This window comes from Canis lupus, chromosome 21 (genome assembly GCF_003254725.2).
Source record: "Canis lupus dingo isolate Sandy chromosome 21, ASM325472v2, whole genome shotgun sequence".
Taxonomy (NCBI): Eukaryota; Metazoa; Chordata; class Mammalia; order Carnivora; family Canidae; genus Canis; species Canis lupus.
Window position 1 is genome coordinate 37,630,192 of NC_064263.1, and position 13,271 is coordinate 37,643,462.

A 13,271-nucleotide genomic window follows, 5' to 3' on the forward strand; every position below is an offset into this window, starting at 1 on the left:
GATTTTCTTTCCTTCCTATTCTGTACCACTACGATCCCTGTGTGTAGGACAATTCCTGAAACCAAGCAAGCAAACTCATCCTATAGACAACATGGGCCGATTGCCTCCCACCCATCTATTTCTCCTACCTTTCAAATAGTATCTCCGGATTTCCCCTTTAGTTTATGAATGGCACCTACCACCAGCTCCAGGGGTTCACTCTTATTCACTTAGGATTATCAACCTCCATTGGCCACAGTAATTAGCTGGAGGGTGGGTATATGGTCTAGGTCAGGGCAATCAGGAACAGATTCAATTGTGGGATAAAAACTACAATGAGGGAGTGCCTGAGTGGCTCAGTTAGTTAAGCATCTGCCTTCGGCTCAGGTCATGATCTCAGGGTCCTGGGGTCGAGTACGGCATCAGGGTCCCTGCTCAGAAACGGACCCATGCAAGTTCATGGCAGCATGTTCATTATAGCCAAAGAGTAGAAATAACCAATTGTCCCATCAACTGATGAGTGGGTAAACAAAATGTAGTATATTCATACAACAGAATTTTATTTGGCAATAAAAATGGATGAGGTAACTGATACACACTACAACATGGATGAACCATAAAAACATCATGCTAACTGAAAGAAGCCAGTTACAAAAGGTCACATATTATATAATTCCATTTATATGAAAGGTTCAAAGGAAGAAAATCAATAAAGGCAGAAAGTGGATTAATGGTTGTCAGGACTGAGGGGAAAATGCTGAGTGACCCATAATGGGTATGGGGTTTCGTCCTGGAGATAAGAAAATATTCTGAGATTAGACAGTGATGATGGTCGCACAATTCTGTAAATAGACTAAAAACCATTGAATTATACACTTTTTAAAGTGGCTGTTATGGTATATGAATTAAATCCTAATAAAACTATGAGGAGAAAAGATTCAATTGCAGGATTTTATCTGAACTGTCAAGGAAACATCTTTTTGCTTCAAGATGTCCCCTGTATCAACTCTCTTCCTTTTTATTATGAATATTATTGGACTCAAAGTCAAGTGTTCAGCAAGAAGCTTATAGGTTCAACTCCACCCAGACTTCTATTCCAAAATGTTTTCTTGCCCTTAGAAAATACCCCAAAAGCCTACACAAAAAGAAACCTCTACAAAAACAAATCACTGATGGCACAGGAGAATATGGGAAAGAAAGAACTAGTTGTCATTCGAGCCAAATAAAGATGAATTTTCACCTTAATGTGATAAATTTGCTCCTCAAGTAGCTGGAATAAAATAGGTATGTAAATCTTTACAAGAAGAATGACCTACAAACTTGGAAGGAATGGTAGAGATCATTCCCCCTTACCTTGCCGAAAGAAATCCTGTGACTAGGGAAAGAATTTCTTTCCCAGCGTCACCCAGCATGTTGTTAACAGGAGTCTTCTGACTCCCCTGCTTAGAGCACTTTACCTCATGCCAAGCTGGGTATTATCTCAAACCCCGCAGAGCCTCACAGCACAGAGATGGTGTAATGCTACCAGTCAAGAGAACTGTTCAATGCATCATTTTGGCCTCAGTTGAGTGACTGTCTGGCTAAAGGGTTGTCAAGAAACTTCAACAGGCAGATTCAAGGCTTGATTTGGCCAACAGATGTGTTCTGGTACATAATTCAATTTTTTAATTGAATTACCAATATTTAATTGAGTTATCAGTATTGTAAAATAGAGTATTTCACAAACAATTCTGGATTTCTAACTCTTCCCAATAAAATTAAATGAAATGGGGGATCCCTGGGTGGCCCATCATTTGGTGCCTGCCTTCAGCCCAGGGCATGATCCTGGAGTCCAGGGATCAAGTCCCACATCAGGCTCCCTTCATGAAGCCTGCTTCTCCCTCTTCCTGTGTCTCTGCCTCTCTCTCTCTCTCTCTCGCTCTGTCTCTCTCTTTGTGTCTCATGAATAAATAAATAAGATCTTTTAAAAAAGTTAAATGAAACATCTAGCAACACCAGGTCAATGTTATCACATGACAACTGGGTACAGGTAAGTACAGGCTACCCTTGAGAAAGGGTATTCCTATTCTTCAGACTCACCAGCAGTCATATTGCACCCCATCCAATTGATGTTACCTGCCTGGCCTCTATGAGCTTCAAGTGTTTGCAAATCCTACTACTATCTGCCAATGCCCTCCAACTAGGTTGCACATCTGAATCACCTGTATTGTCTTAAAATGAAGAACCTGGGCTCACCCACCCCCAACCCATCTTGATAAGTAAGATTGCAGACCAAGATTTGGAAGTCGAATATTGAAATATCCAAAGTAACCATGAGATACCTCCACAACTGAAAATGCTTAGAGGAGAGGAGAGTCATCCATGTCCACTCTATTTCAGAACAAACAATGACCTTCTCATCTGGAATGCTGGTGACTCACCATCTCTAAAAACCACCATTGCCCAAATACCATCCCTGGCCCAACCCAGAGAAAGGATCTAGGGGTGGAGTGGGGAAGGAGGTACTGCTGAAACGAAGATCCCCATGACCTCATCTATAGCTGAGTCAGACACAGCCCAGGCCTGATAACCAAAGAGGGCCAAACCCCGGATCAGAGAGCGTTCAGTTCTTACCATGGTTGATGGAAGAGCACCATCCACTTATTTCCTTAATGGGCCACTGCTTCTAATGTGAATGAATGGCTGGTAGAGAATGAAACAGCCCAGCAGGAGCTGCATGCATCTGAGATGAGACAGATGCACAAATCTATTCCTTGTTTAAAGATCACACTGCTAAGAATAGAAACTGAAACACGCTGAAGCGTGGGCACACGCAGCCCTGAGGAAGGCCACAACAGAGCCGGAGGAGTCTGTACCTTAGTGGAGGATTGTCTGAGAATCAGAGACTGAGAGCAGAAAAAGCACCCTGAGATCATTCCTATGAAAGCTCTCATCTGAAAGGTAGGGGAAGCAATGGCCCAGGTGGAAAAGAGCAGTCCCCAGCACTGCCTAGAGATAGAGCCGAGCATGACTGGAGCTCAGATTCTGTCTCCCAGCTTAGGGCCTGACTCAGCATAGCGTACTGTCTTGGGAACCCCAGAGCCTAGGAGATGGAGCAGGGTCAAAGTCATGCCCCTCTCAGCCACAGCTGCCAGGAAGAACCAAGCAAGAATGTCTACCACTGCATCTCTTTTACATACTGAAAAATCAAAACCACTTAAATATTCAACAACAGAGACTCAGTTAAATAAATGATGCTACAATATGAATAGAATACTATTTGGGGGCGCCTGGGTGGCTCAGGGATTGAGCATCTGTCTGCCTGTGGCTCAGGGCGTGATCCCAGAGTCCAGGGATCGAGTCCCACATCGGGCTCCCTGCAGGGGGCCTGCTTCTCCCTCTGCCTGTGTCTCTGCCTCTCTCTGTGTGTCTCTCATGAATAAATACAAATCTTTGGGGGAGAAAAAGAATACTATTTGGCATTAAAAATAATTTGTAGCTGTATGGGACAATGAGAAAGAACAGGATACAAATCAGTATATATGAAAATATAAAATATAGACATAACAGCTACCATTTACTGAGCACTTAAAAGGAGCCTGGCTTTGTGCTAATCACTTAAAACCTATTATCCAATGTAATCCACAATTCAACCATCTGAAGTGGGTTCTATTATTATTTGTATTTTATAAAAATATTGAAGCACAGAGATGTCATATAGCTGGTAAATGGCAGCACGCATATTTGAACCTACAAGTAGCCCAAAGCTTTTGTACTTAATCATTATGAATAGATGAAAAGAAAGAAAGGTCAGTAGGATATTCAGTTATCCTAGGTAGTGAGATCACAGGAGAGTTTTATTTCCTAATTTTCGTTTTCCTGCATTTCATTCTTTCTCTCTCTCTCTCTCTCTCTCTCTCTCTTCTTTTTGGCAATTCCCATTCTCTCCTACCCCCAGCCCCTGGTAACCTCTAGTCTACTTTCTGTCTCTATGATTTTTCCTATTCTAAACATTTCCTGTAAGTGGAATCATATAACAGTTTGGTGTCTGGTTTATTTTGTTTAGCATAATGTTTCAAGGTTCCTTTATGTTGCAGCATGTAGTCATGATTCCTTCCTTTTATTGGCTAAATAGTATCCCATTGTATAGACATACCACAATTTGTATATCCATTCATCTGTTGAGGAAAATTTGGATAATTTCCATCTTTTGGCTATTGTGAATGATACTGCTATGAACATTCATACACAAATATCTGAGTTCTTGTTTTCAAATCTTTTGGGTATATGCCTAGGATTAAAATCACTGGATCAAATGGTAATTGTATGTTTAATCTTTTGAGGAACTGCCAAACTGCTTTACACAACAGCTACACCATTTTAATTCCCACCAGCAATGTGGAAGGTTTCTAATTTTTCCACGTCTTCATCAACACTTTTTATTTTCCATTTTTGAATCAGGTCATCCCACTGGGTTGAAGTTGCGATTCATTGTAGTTTTGATTTGCATTTTCCTAATGACTAATGATGTTGAGCATATTTTCATATGCTTATTTGCCATTTGTACATCTTCTTTGGATATATGTCTATTCAAGTCCTTTGCCTATTTTTTAAGTGAGCTGTTTGTCTTTTTATTGTTGAATCGTAGGAGTTCTTTTTTATATTCTGAATAGCAAACTCTTATTAGATAGGTGATTTGCAAATGTAGTCTCGTGTTTTGTGGCTTTTCACTCCTTGATACTGTCTTTTGATGCACAATTTTTTTTTATTTTAATGAAATCCAATCTTTTTTTAAGTCAGAAAAAATATGAAGTCATGCTTACTAACAAATTTTTAAAGATATTTATTTATTTATTTATTTATTTATTTATTTATTTATGAGAAAGAGTGTGTAAGGCGGAGGAGGAACAGAGGGAAAGAGAGAGAATCCCAAACTTGATCTCACTACCCCAAAATCCAGACCTCAGCCAAAACCAAGAGTCAGATGCTCAACCAAATGAGCCACCCAAGCAACCCTGTTTATGAACATTTTTTAATGATATGAGCAAAGCAGGAGCCAAGCTTGTACAGATATAATCTAACTATGGAAAATTTAGTGTTAGTTAGATAATCTAGGAGAATTAACTATTCCAGGAGGAACAAGAATCTGGTTCAACATATAGAAAATATTTATGTCATCCTGTATCACTCAGGTTGAACTATGATGTCCTCTTTGTCCCTTCCTTTCATACAGCAGCTTTCTGAAGAGAGTCGTGCCTGCAGCTATAGGGGGACTGAGCCCTGAAAAATCAAGCTTTCTGTAGCACCCAGGCCTAGATTATAGAGCTTCACACTGCCTGCCTCTCTGTAATCCACATCCCTTATCAGGACCATGACCACGACTGTCTTAAAGCTTTGTGAGGAACTCGCAAAAAACCAAGAGTGTGGAAGAGAGAAAATGGAAGTCCTCCCTTTGGAATGATAAGCTAAGACCACCCTAGCCTCCAGAACAGAAGGACACAAATTCAAACGCAGCCAGATGGATTGAGGTTAGACCGCTGGTAGAACCTGACAATTAGGCAAGATAGACAACTCCTAGGAGGCTTTTCAAAATGCAGTCATTTCTAGGCCCAATTCCTGCCCCACAGAATTTGCACTGTTTGAGGAGACAACTGAAAGGAAATGCTTTGTGATTGCAATCTTCCCTCCTGTGCCCCATGAGCCACAGGATACTTCTGTCTCCTGCAGGTGCAACACCAGTGGTCTAGTGAGAACAAACAAGGTTTTCTTCACCGGGCACTCAGGAGCACTGGAGAGACAGCCTGAGATACAATGCCCTAAATGTAAGAAGGGAAGGCACCTGAGAGATCCTCTACCCACACACCCGCCACCATATCATTCAGTGTTGGGCATTAGGGGGCCCAATAAATAATAGCCCCCTTCCTCACCCAAGTTTTGAACCAAGTGAGAAACAGGACACAGAAAACCAACAGATGGAGATAAAAAAGTGTCAGCTTTATTACTGATAAGAGCTACACCAGAGAACATGGCTTAGATGTGAGGCCAAATGGGCTTGCCTACACTGTTCCCAGAATAAACTTACTGCCGAGTTACAGGCAAGGCTGGACAAACTGCAGGGCTCCTCTTCTGGGGATCTGCCTCTGTACAGCTTGTGGCACATACAGGAACACAGAATAACGGCCCCCTTCAATCAGACAGGCTGCCAAAGAGAACAAAGGGAAGAGTCAAATTGAGCATGCCCAGATTATCCCGCTGACCTCTGATAATGCATACCATCTTCATGGAGAAGAATGAATAAGAGGCGGGGAAGGAGTCGTTAAGGAGTCTCACTCTAATGATTTTCAAATTTTAGTGGGCATCCAAATCACCAAGAGGACTTATTCCAACACAGATTGCCAGGCTCCACCCCCAGGACCCTTACTGGGTAGGTACCAGCGTAGAGTCTGATAAACTGTGTTTTTTAAAAAGCTCCATGGTGACCTGATGCTACCTATCCTGGTACCACACTTTGAAAACCAATGCTTGCAGAGAATCTCTCCACTTGGAACTTAGGAGGAATAAACGTTCCCCTTAACAGGATTTGTTTGGTTGCCAGTGACAGAAACTCAACTCAAACTGAAATAAAAAGCATTTATTGGAGGAGGCCTGGGTGGCTCAGTGGTTGAGCGCCTGCCTTCAGCCCAAGGCATGATCCTGGAGACCGGGGATCGAGTCCCACATGAGGCTCCCTGCATAGAGCCTGCTTCTCCCTCTGCCTGTGTCTCTGCCTCTCTCTTTCTCCATGTCTCTCATGAATAAATAAATAACATCTTTTTGTTTTTAAAAAGCACTTATTGGGCATCTGGGTGGCTCAGTCAGTGAAGTGCCTGCCTTGGGCTCGGGTCATGGTCTACAGGTCTTGGTCTTGTGTTAGGCTCCCTGCTCTGAGGGGAGTCCACATCCCCCTCTGCCCCTCCCCCTTCTCCTGTGTGCATGCTCACTCATGCTCGTGCACTATCTCTCTCTCCCCCTTCTCTCTCAAATAAAATCTAAAAAAAAAAAAAAGAAGAAGAAGAAGAACTTATTGGTTCATGTAACTAAATGGTACAGCTGTTGATCTAACTTCAAGCTGGACCAGACTCAGAGACTCCAATGGTCTCTTTAGTACTTTTTCACTCTCTGTATCTCTCAGCTGGGCTTGTTCTACATGGCTCTTGTCTTAAGCAAGGTTTCCCCTGAGGTTAGCAGGGTGGCTCCATTTCTTTCCCCAAGCCACTGTTTCTCAACCTTCAGCATGAATCAGAATCACCTGGAGGACTTGTGAAAACACAGATGCTGCGGCCCAGCCCAGGAGTTTCTGATTCAGTAGACATGGGGAAAGCCCATGAATTGGCATTTCTAACAAATTCCCAGTTGATCGTTTTGATGCTCTCAGAAGACGAGAGAGAAGATGCTGAGGAGACACAAACAACAGATGTTCACTACTCTTTGTTTTATAGATCAAAAAACTGAGAGGTTAAGTGGCTGGTCTGTTTTCTCCCATTCAAAAGATAAAAGTTTGTCCAAAGGACACACAGGTACAATAAATAAAGCATGGGTTTTGAAGTAAGAAAACCTGATGTCAACTCCCATCCGCACCACTGACGACCTGAAAGGTTTAGGGCAGGTCACTGAATCTCTTTGCTCTCTGTTTGGTGCCCTTTTTTTTTTTTTTAAGATTTTATTTCTTTACTGAGAGAGAAAGAGAGAGAGAGCACATGCAAGCACAAGAGCTGGGGGGAGGGCCAGAGGGAGGGAGAGAAGCAGACTCCACTTTAAGTAGGGAGCATGATGCAGGGTGGGATCCCAGGATCCTGAGAGATCGTGAGGCAAGCTGAAGGCAGACACCCAACCCACTGAGCCACACAGGCACTCCTCTACTTGATGCTTTTGGTGTTATTTAAATGAAAATAACAGTCATACCTACTTAGAGGGTGAGATGAGGGTGTGATCATTTACTGGAACATGTCAGAGTTCTTTGTAGTTAAAGAAGTATTAGATGGGTGGTGAGTTTTAAGTCATTTTAAAAGTTAATGTGAATTATATAATATACATAAATGTTAAAATGCCACAGTTACTATTTTTGTTTTATTAGTATGATTTTTCACCTACACAACTGGAAAGGTCAAATATTTAATAACACTATGGTGTGAAAGGGGAAACAGATATTTTCTTTTTTAAAATATTTTATTTATTTATTCATAAGAGACACAGAGAGAGGCAGAGACACAGGCAGAGGGAGAAGCAGGCTCCCTGTGGGGAGCATGATGTGGGACTCAGTCCCAGGACCCTAGGATCACGACCTGAGCCGAAGGCAGATTTTCAACCACTGAGCCACCCAGGCATCCCAGAAACAGATATTTTCATTCATTGCTGATTACCAACCCGTATCCTAGGACTTTTCAAGGTACTCAGGGACCCAACGCCTCAAGAATTTCATCTCTTTGCCTGAGGGACTTTTCTAAACTGTGCAAGTCCATTCTTGCCACCAACAGTCCTGCTGAGGGAATTAGCACCTACCCCCTACTCCCATCTCACACTCCCATGCTCCCAGAGCAGCCTTCAGCCAATGACTCTGGGGAGATGCAGTTCTCTCACCTTTGTTTAGGAAAATCCAGATTGTATCTCATGATTTCTTGGTGGGAATAAACTCCAGTCACCCACTGGAATATCTGGCTTCATAACACATCCCTTTAATGCTTGCCTTTTCTTCCCTGGAGTGATAGAGTGAATGATCCAACAATTGGGCAGCGCAGTGTAAAGTAATGCAGGAAGTCCAAAGGTAAAACACACCATCTCAGGTTATAATGGGGAGACAAGAAAAACATACCATGATATTTAGGTAAGAGCAGAAGGTTGGACTATAAGTAAGGCCTCAATGCCAAATGAAGCCTGAGCTATAGGACACACAAGGTGGCAGTGATGGGAAGATGGCATCTGGATAAGCAGAGATAAAAAGGGAAGCATGTTAGGGGAGGTAATTTCTAGTGGAGAGGTAGGATAAGCCCAGTATCTTGATGCATGGTAAAGAACTACAGGACTTGGAAAACGACGAGACCAGGGTTTGAATCCAGATCTACCCTTTATTATTGGGCACAGTTACTTAACCCCTCAGATAGGATAAGGGGGCTTCAGAGCCAGGCTGAGATATTTGGATTTTATAGCCCCCACATGTGGAAATTGTAGATGATTGGTTTTCAGGCTCTTCCTTGAGTGCTTGCATGAAGGCAGACCAGAAAGGAGACCAGAGAAAGGAAGACTGCAGAGAGAAAAGATATTTTTCTCTATGCCTGAGATCCCCAGACCCAGAGCCAACTAGAGAATGAGGAGAAAATTGGGTGCCCCAAATGAAATGAGAGGCCTCCCCAGGCCCATGGACAGGCCAACGCTGGATGGGGCAGTTTGGCAGAGGGAGCACCTCTACTGCCGCCCCTTGGTGTCATCTTAGCCTCTGCTGGTCACTCCCACAGCCTCTGTGGTCACCAATCCAATCTCCAGGCACGAGACATCCAAAGGCCTCTCCTACACTGAGTCTTGGTTTCCTTCCTTTGGCTTCTTGACCTTTGATTCCTCACTTCTCTTTGTTTCTGTTTCACTCTCTGTTCCAGCTTTTCTGTCTCTGATTCATTGCTTCCCTGTCTCTTTGTTTCTATCTCAATTGTCTGAAGTTCTCTCTCCATTTTACTCACACTTCTCTCAATAACAAGCCCCTGCTCCCTGGACAATTTTGTTTGCATTACTAAAACCCCCAAACAAAACAAAACAAAAACCCAGAGGCTTGGCTTGTTCACAAAAGCCTATCAATCTAAAAGCCAATGTAATAATTTAGGTACATACAATACTCAAAAAAAAAAAAAAAAAAACCCTCAGATGAAAGAATAAAATATATAAAAGCCAAAATACAGAAAAACTGGCAGGAAATTGAATTCCCTATCAGATTTTGGGAGGAATAGTAAAACTTTTAAAGCACTGAAGCAAAAGAAGAAATGACAAAGGAGAAGATGAACAGATTTTACTACATAAAAATGTGAAGCTTTTGCACAAAGAAAAGTAAGAAGGGGAAGATAAAAATAGACCAAGAAAAATGTTTGCAGTAAGCATTCAAAGAATGAATATCTAAATTATATGAAATTCACATCGTAAACAGAAAAATTAAAGCTTGAATAAACAGACATCTTCCATAAATAGAAATATAACCATAAATCAACATAAGGAAAAAGTGTTGAGCTTCATATTCTCAAATAAATGCAAATTAAAACACTAATAGGACACCATTTCCCTGCCATCATACTGGCAAAAGTTAAGACGACGATAAAACCCGATGTTTGTTGTTCAGTACATTTTCACAATACTTTTAGAACACTCTTTGGCAATAATTATCAAGAAACTTTAAACTCTTTGTACCTTTGTCCCTTAATTCCAGTCCAAGGGATTTATCCTAAGGCAGCAGATTTTAAACTATGCCCCTGGCAACCTTAGAAGTTCTACAGAACTCTCTATGGGACTGCTAGGGAGCCTATGTATTGGCTAGGATTGGGGGCTACAAGCAAGAGAGGTTAACCCTGCCTTTTTTTTTTTCTTTTAATTTTATTTATTTATTCATGAGAGACACAAAGAGAGAGGTAGAGACACAGGCAGAGGAGAAGCAGGGTCCCTCCTGGGAGCCCGATGCAGGGACTTGATCCCGGGACCCCGGGACCCCAGGACCACGGCCTGAGCCAAAGGCAGACGCTCAACCACTGAGCTACCCAGGTGCCCCAACCCTGCCCACCTTAAGCCAAGAGTCAATGGGCTGAAACAAATTCAGAGGCTCTCAGAATCTCCGGGAAGCTCTACAACCAGGTTCTGAAAACAAGCAGGAAATGAGAATTCCAGAGGGCTAGGCGGCTGGAACCACAGGTCACAGAGCAAGAACAGTCAGGTGCATGTGGCACTGATGCTGAAAGGAAAATGACCTCCGGTCACCCCCCACAGTGTCACATGCTTGTCCTTCAAAGACAGAAAAGAATATCTGATTGACTGAACCTAAATCCCATGCTTCAGGGTTTGCAAGGAAGCAGGAGGTGGGGTTGCAGAATCTGGGTCTTCAGCTTCCTAAGGGGAGATGGGAACTCTCTCCCGAGTTTACACACATGTGGGGTGTCCCCCAGATGGAAGCCTGGAGTACTAATTGCAAGATGCTATGGGTGCTGGACAGAGAGAAAGCAGGAAACACCTCCTACTGAGTGGGGAGGTGCTGCCCACGCAAAGCTCTAAACCCTCATTGTCACTTTAGCCAAAGCAACTGCACTTGCATCAGCTTTTCCAAATGTGCTTCCAGGCAAGATTTTATTCAAAGGAAGATTTTCACAGCTTTTACACTTTTGAGAAGCCCCTGTGACAACACCAGAAAGCCTGGTTCCGTACACATTACCACCTCTTTTCTTCCATGCTGCTTCCAAATAAGGAGGTTGGAAAGATGCTTGCTTTTGTAGCCTCCCAGACTGGTAGGGGTGACCACGAACACAATTCTGGCCAAAGAGACGTAAGTCTATGTCTACTCGGGGTGACTCTGGATGATAACAGTAAAAAGGAGGACCTGAATGACATTATCTCTTTCTCTTTTCTACCTTGAATGCTGACATTATACCCAGAGCTTCAGGACTGATTTTGAGAACATGAATATGAGAAAAAGGCCCAGAGAACCAAATCCACCTTTGAATGACTCGTTGCATTAAAAACAAAACAAAACAAAACAAAACCCTTTTAAAGAACTTCAGAGAAGCTTACTTTTCTTTGCAGTTAAAAAGCATTGCTAGGGGCACCTGGATGGTAAAGTTGGTTAAGCACCTGACTCTTGGTTTCGGTTCAGGTCATGATCTCAGGATCGTGGGATCGAGCCCCGCATTGGGCTCAGTGCAGAGTCTGGTCAAGATTCTCTCTCCCTCTCCCACTGCTCCTCCCGTCCCCCCCCCCCCACCACTCTTGCTCTCTAAAAAAGAATAAATAAATCTTTTAAAAACAGGAAAACAGATGGTGGTAATAACCATGGTAATATCCATCCCCTCTGGAAGTATCCCCTGCATGCCCACAAGGGGGTATTTTGGCTTTCTGGGTCCTTGGTTGAGTGGCTGCCTTTGGCTCAGGTCATGATACCAGGGGCCTGGGATCGAGTCCCCGCATCAGGCTCCCAGCAGGGAGTCTGCCTCTCTGTGTCTCTCATGAATAAATAAATAAAATCTTTGGGAAAAAAAAAAAAAAAAGGAAAACATTGCTAATTGATACATCCCTAAGAGAAAAAAATTTTTTAAAAAGTAAAAATATATACTGATAAGTTATTCATTATAGGATTTTCCAAATTGGTTAACACTTTTTTTTTTAAGAACTGAATTTCAATATCTAATTGTAGGAGATTGCTTAAATAAATTAAATAAATAAATTACAATCAATCCACTGTTTAAACTATTATGCCTATTTAGCCTGGATAAGTATGAAGTTTTTATATGTTTATGTTAAAACAATAATTAAAACACCCTATATAATTTTATCTATATTATCACAGTGTTCATAAAAGCCCAGCTACCTACAATAGCCACTATCACCTTTTAAGGAACAGAATCACCCACAAGTGCCTGCTTACCAGGTCATGATCTCAGGATCGTGGGATGGAGCCCATGATCACGTTTTAAATAATCACGTTCTTTGCCATGTGGCTCTATGACCCCCTTCCCTCCCCACAGCTGACTGGGTCAGGAATGGGCAACAGATCCAGAGTAGCCGACATCCTCTGAGATGCTCTGCTGCAAAACTGCTTAAACAGGAGTGAACTGGGCCAACAGGTTTCTCATCCTTTGGAATCTGAATTGGGGAATACCAAGCGAATCAGGTAAATCACATCAGGAGCTGAAGCTTAAAGGACACATAGATCATGACATCAAGGATGGGAATGAGAGATTGTGAACATGTGTGTCATAAAGAACCAGAAAATAGTAAGCTGTGTGAGGAAGTGGGTCAGGTGAATGGAGAGAAAGAGGTAGACAGAGAAAGAAGCAAACCCACAAAGAGTAGCTAACTCAAGTAGCAGAGCTAGAGCAAAGATCAAGAAGTCCTCCTGAGTTCCAGAAAGCTCCCTTACATCCAGAACAACTCTCCGGCTCCAGTCCCACAGGCCTAGCTGGACTCCAGTGCCTTTTGCTGAATTTCAGTGGAACTCTTTCCTCTTCCCTTTTGGCTAAATGGTTTCAATGAAACCCTGTAGCTTGTGTTGAGTATGCATTCCTGGGGATGATAATGGCCTGGAATGGGTAGAAAAACAA

At 42.5% G+C, this 13,271-nt stretch overlaps 1 protein-coding gene across 1 annotated transcript in view; it reads right to left on the bottom strand.

Annotated features, from left to right (window-relative positions):
• Positions 1-2,611, bottom strand: part of RRAS2 (RAS related 2) — an 89,506-nt gene extending 86,895 nt beyond the window's left edge. Inside the window, exon 1 of the mRNA XM_025459566.3 lies at positions 2,593-2,611. Within this exon, the coding sequence (XP_025315351.1) occupies positions 2,593-2,595 (3 nt within the window). The 5' untranslated portion in view covers positions 2,596-2,611. The remainder of the gene's footprint in view (positions 1-2,592) is intronic.
• Between the last annotated feature and the right edge of the window lie 10,660 nt (positions 2,612-13,271).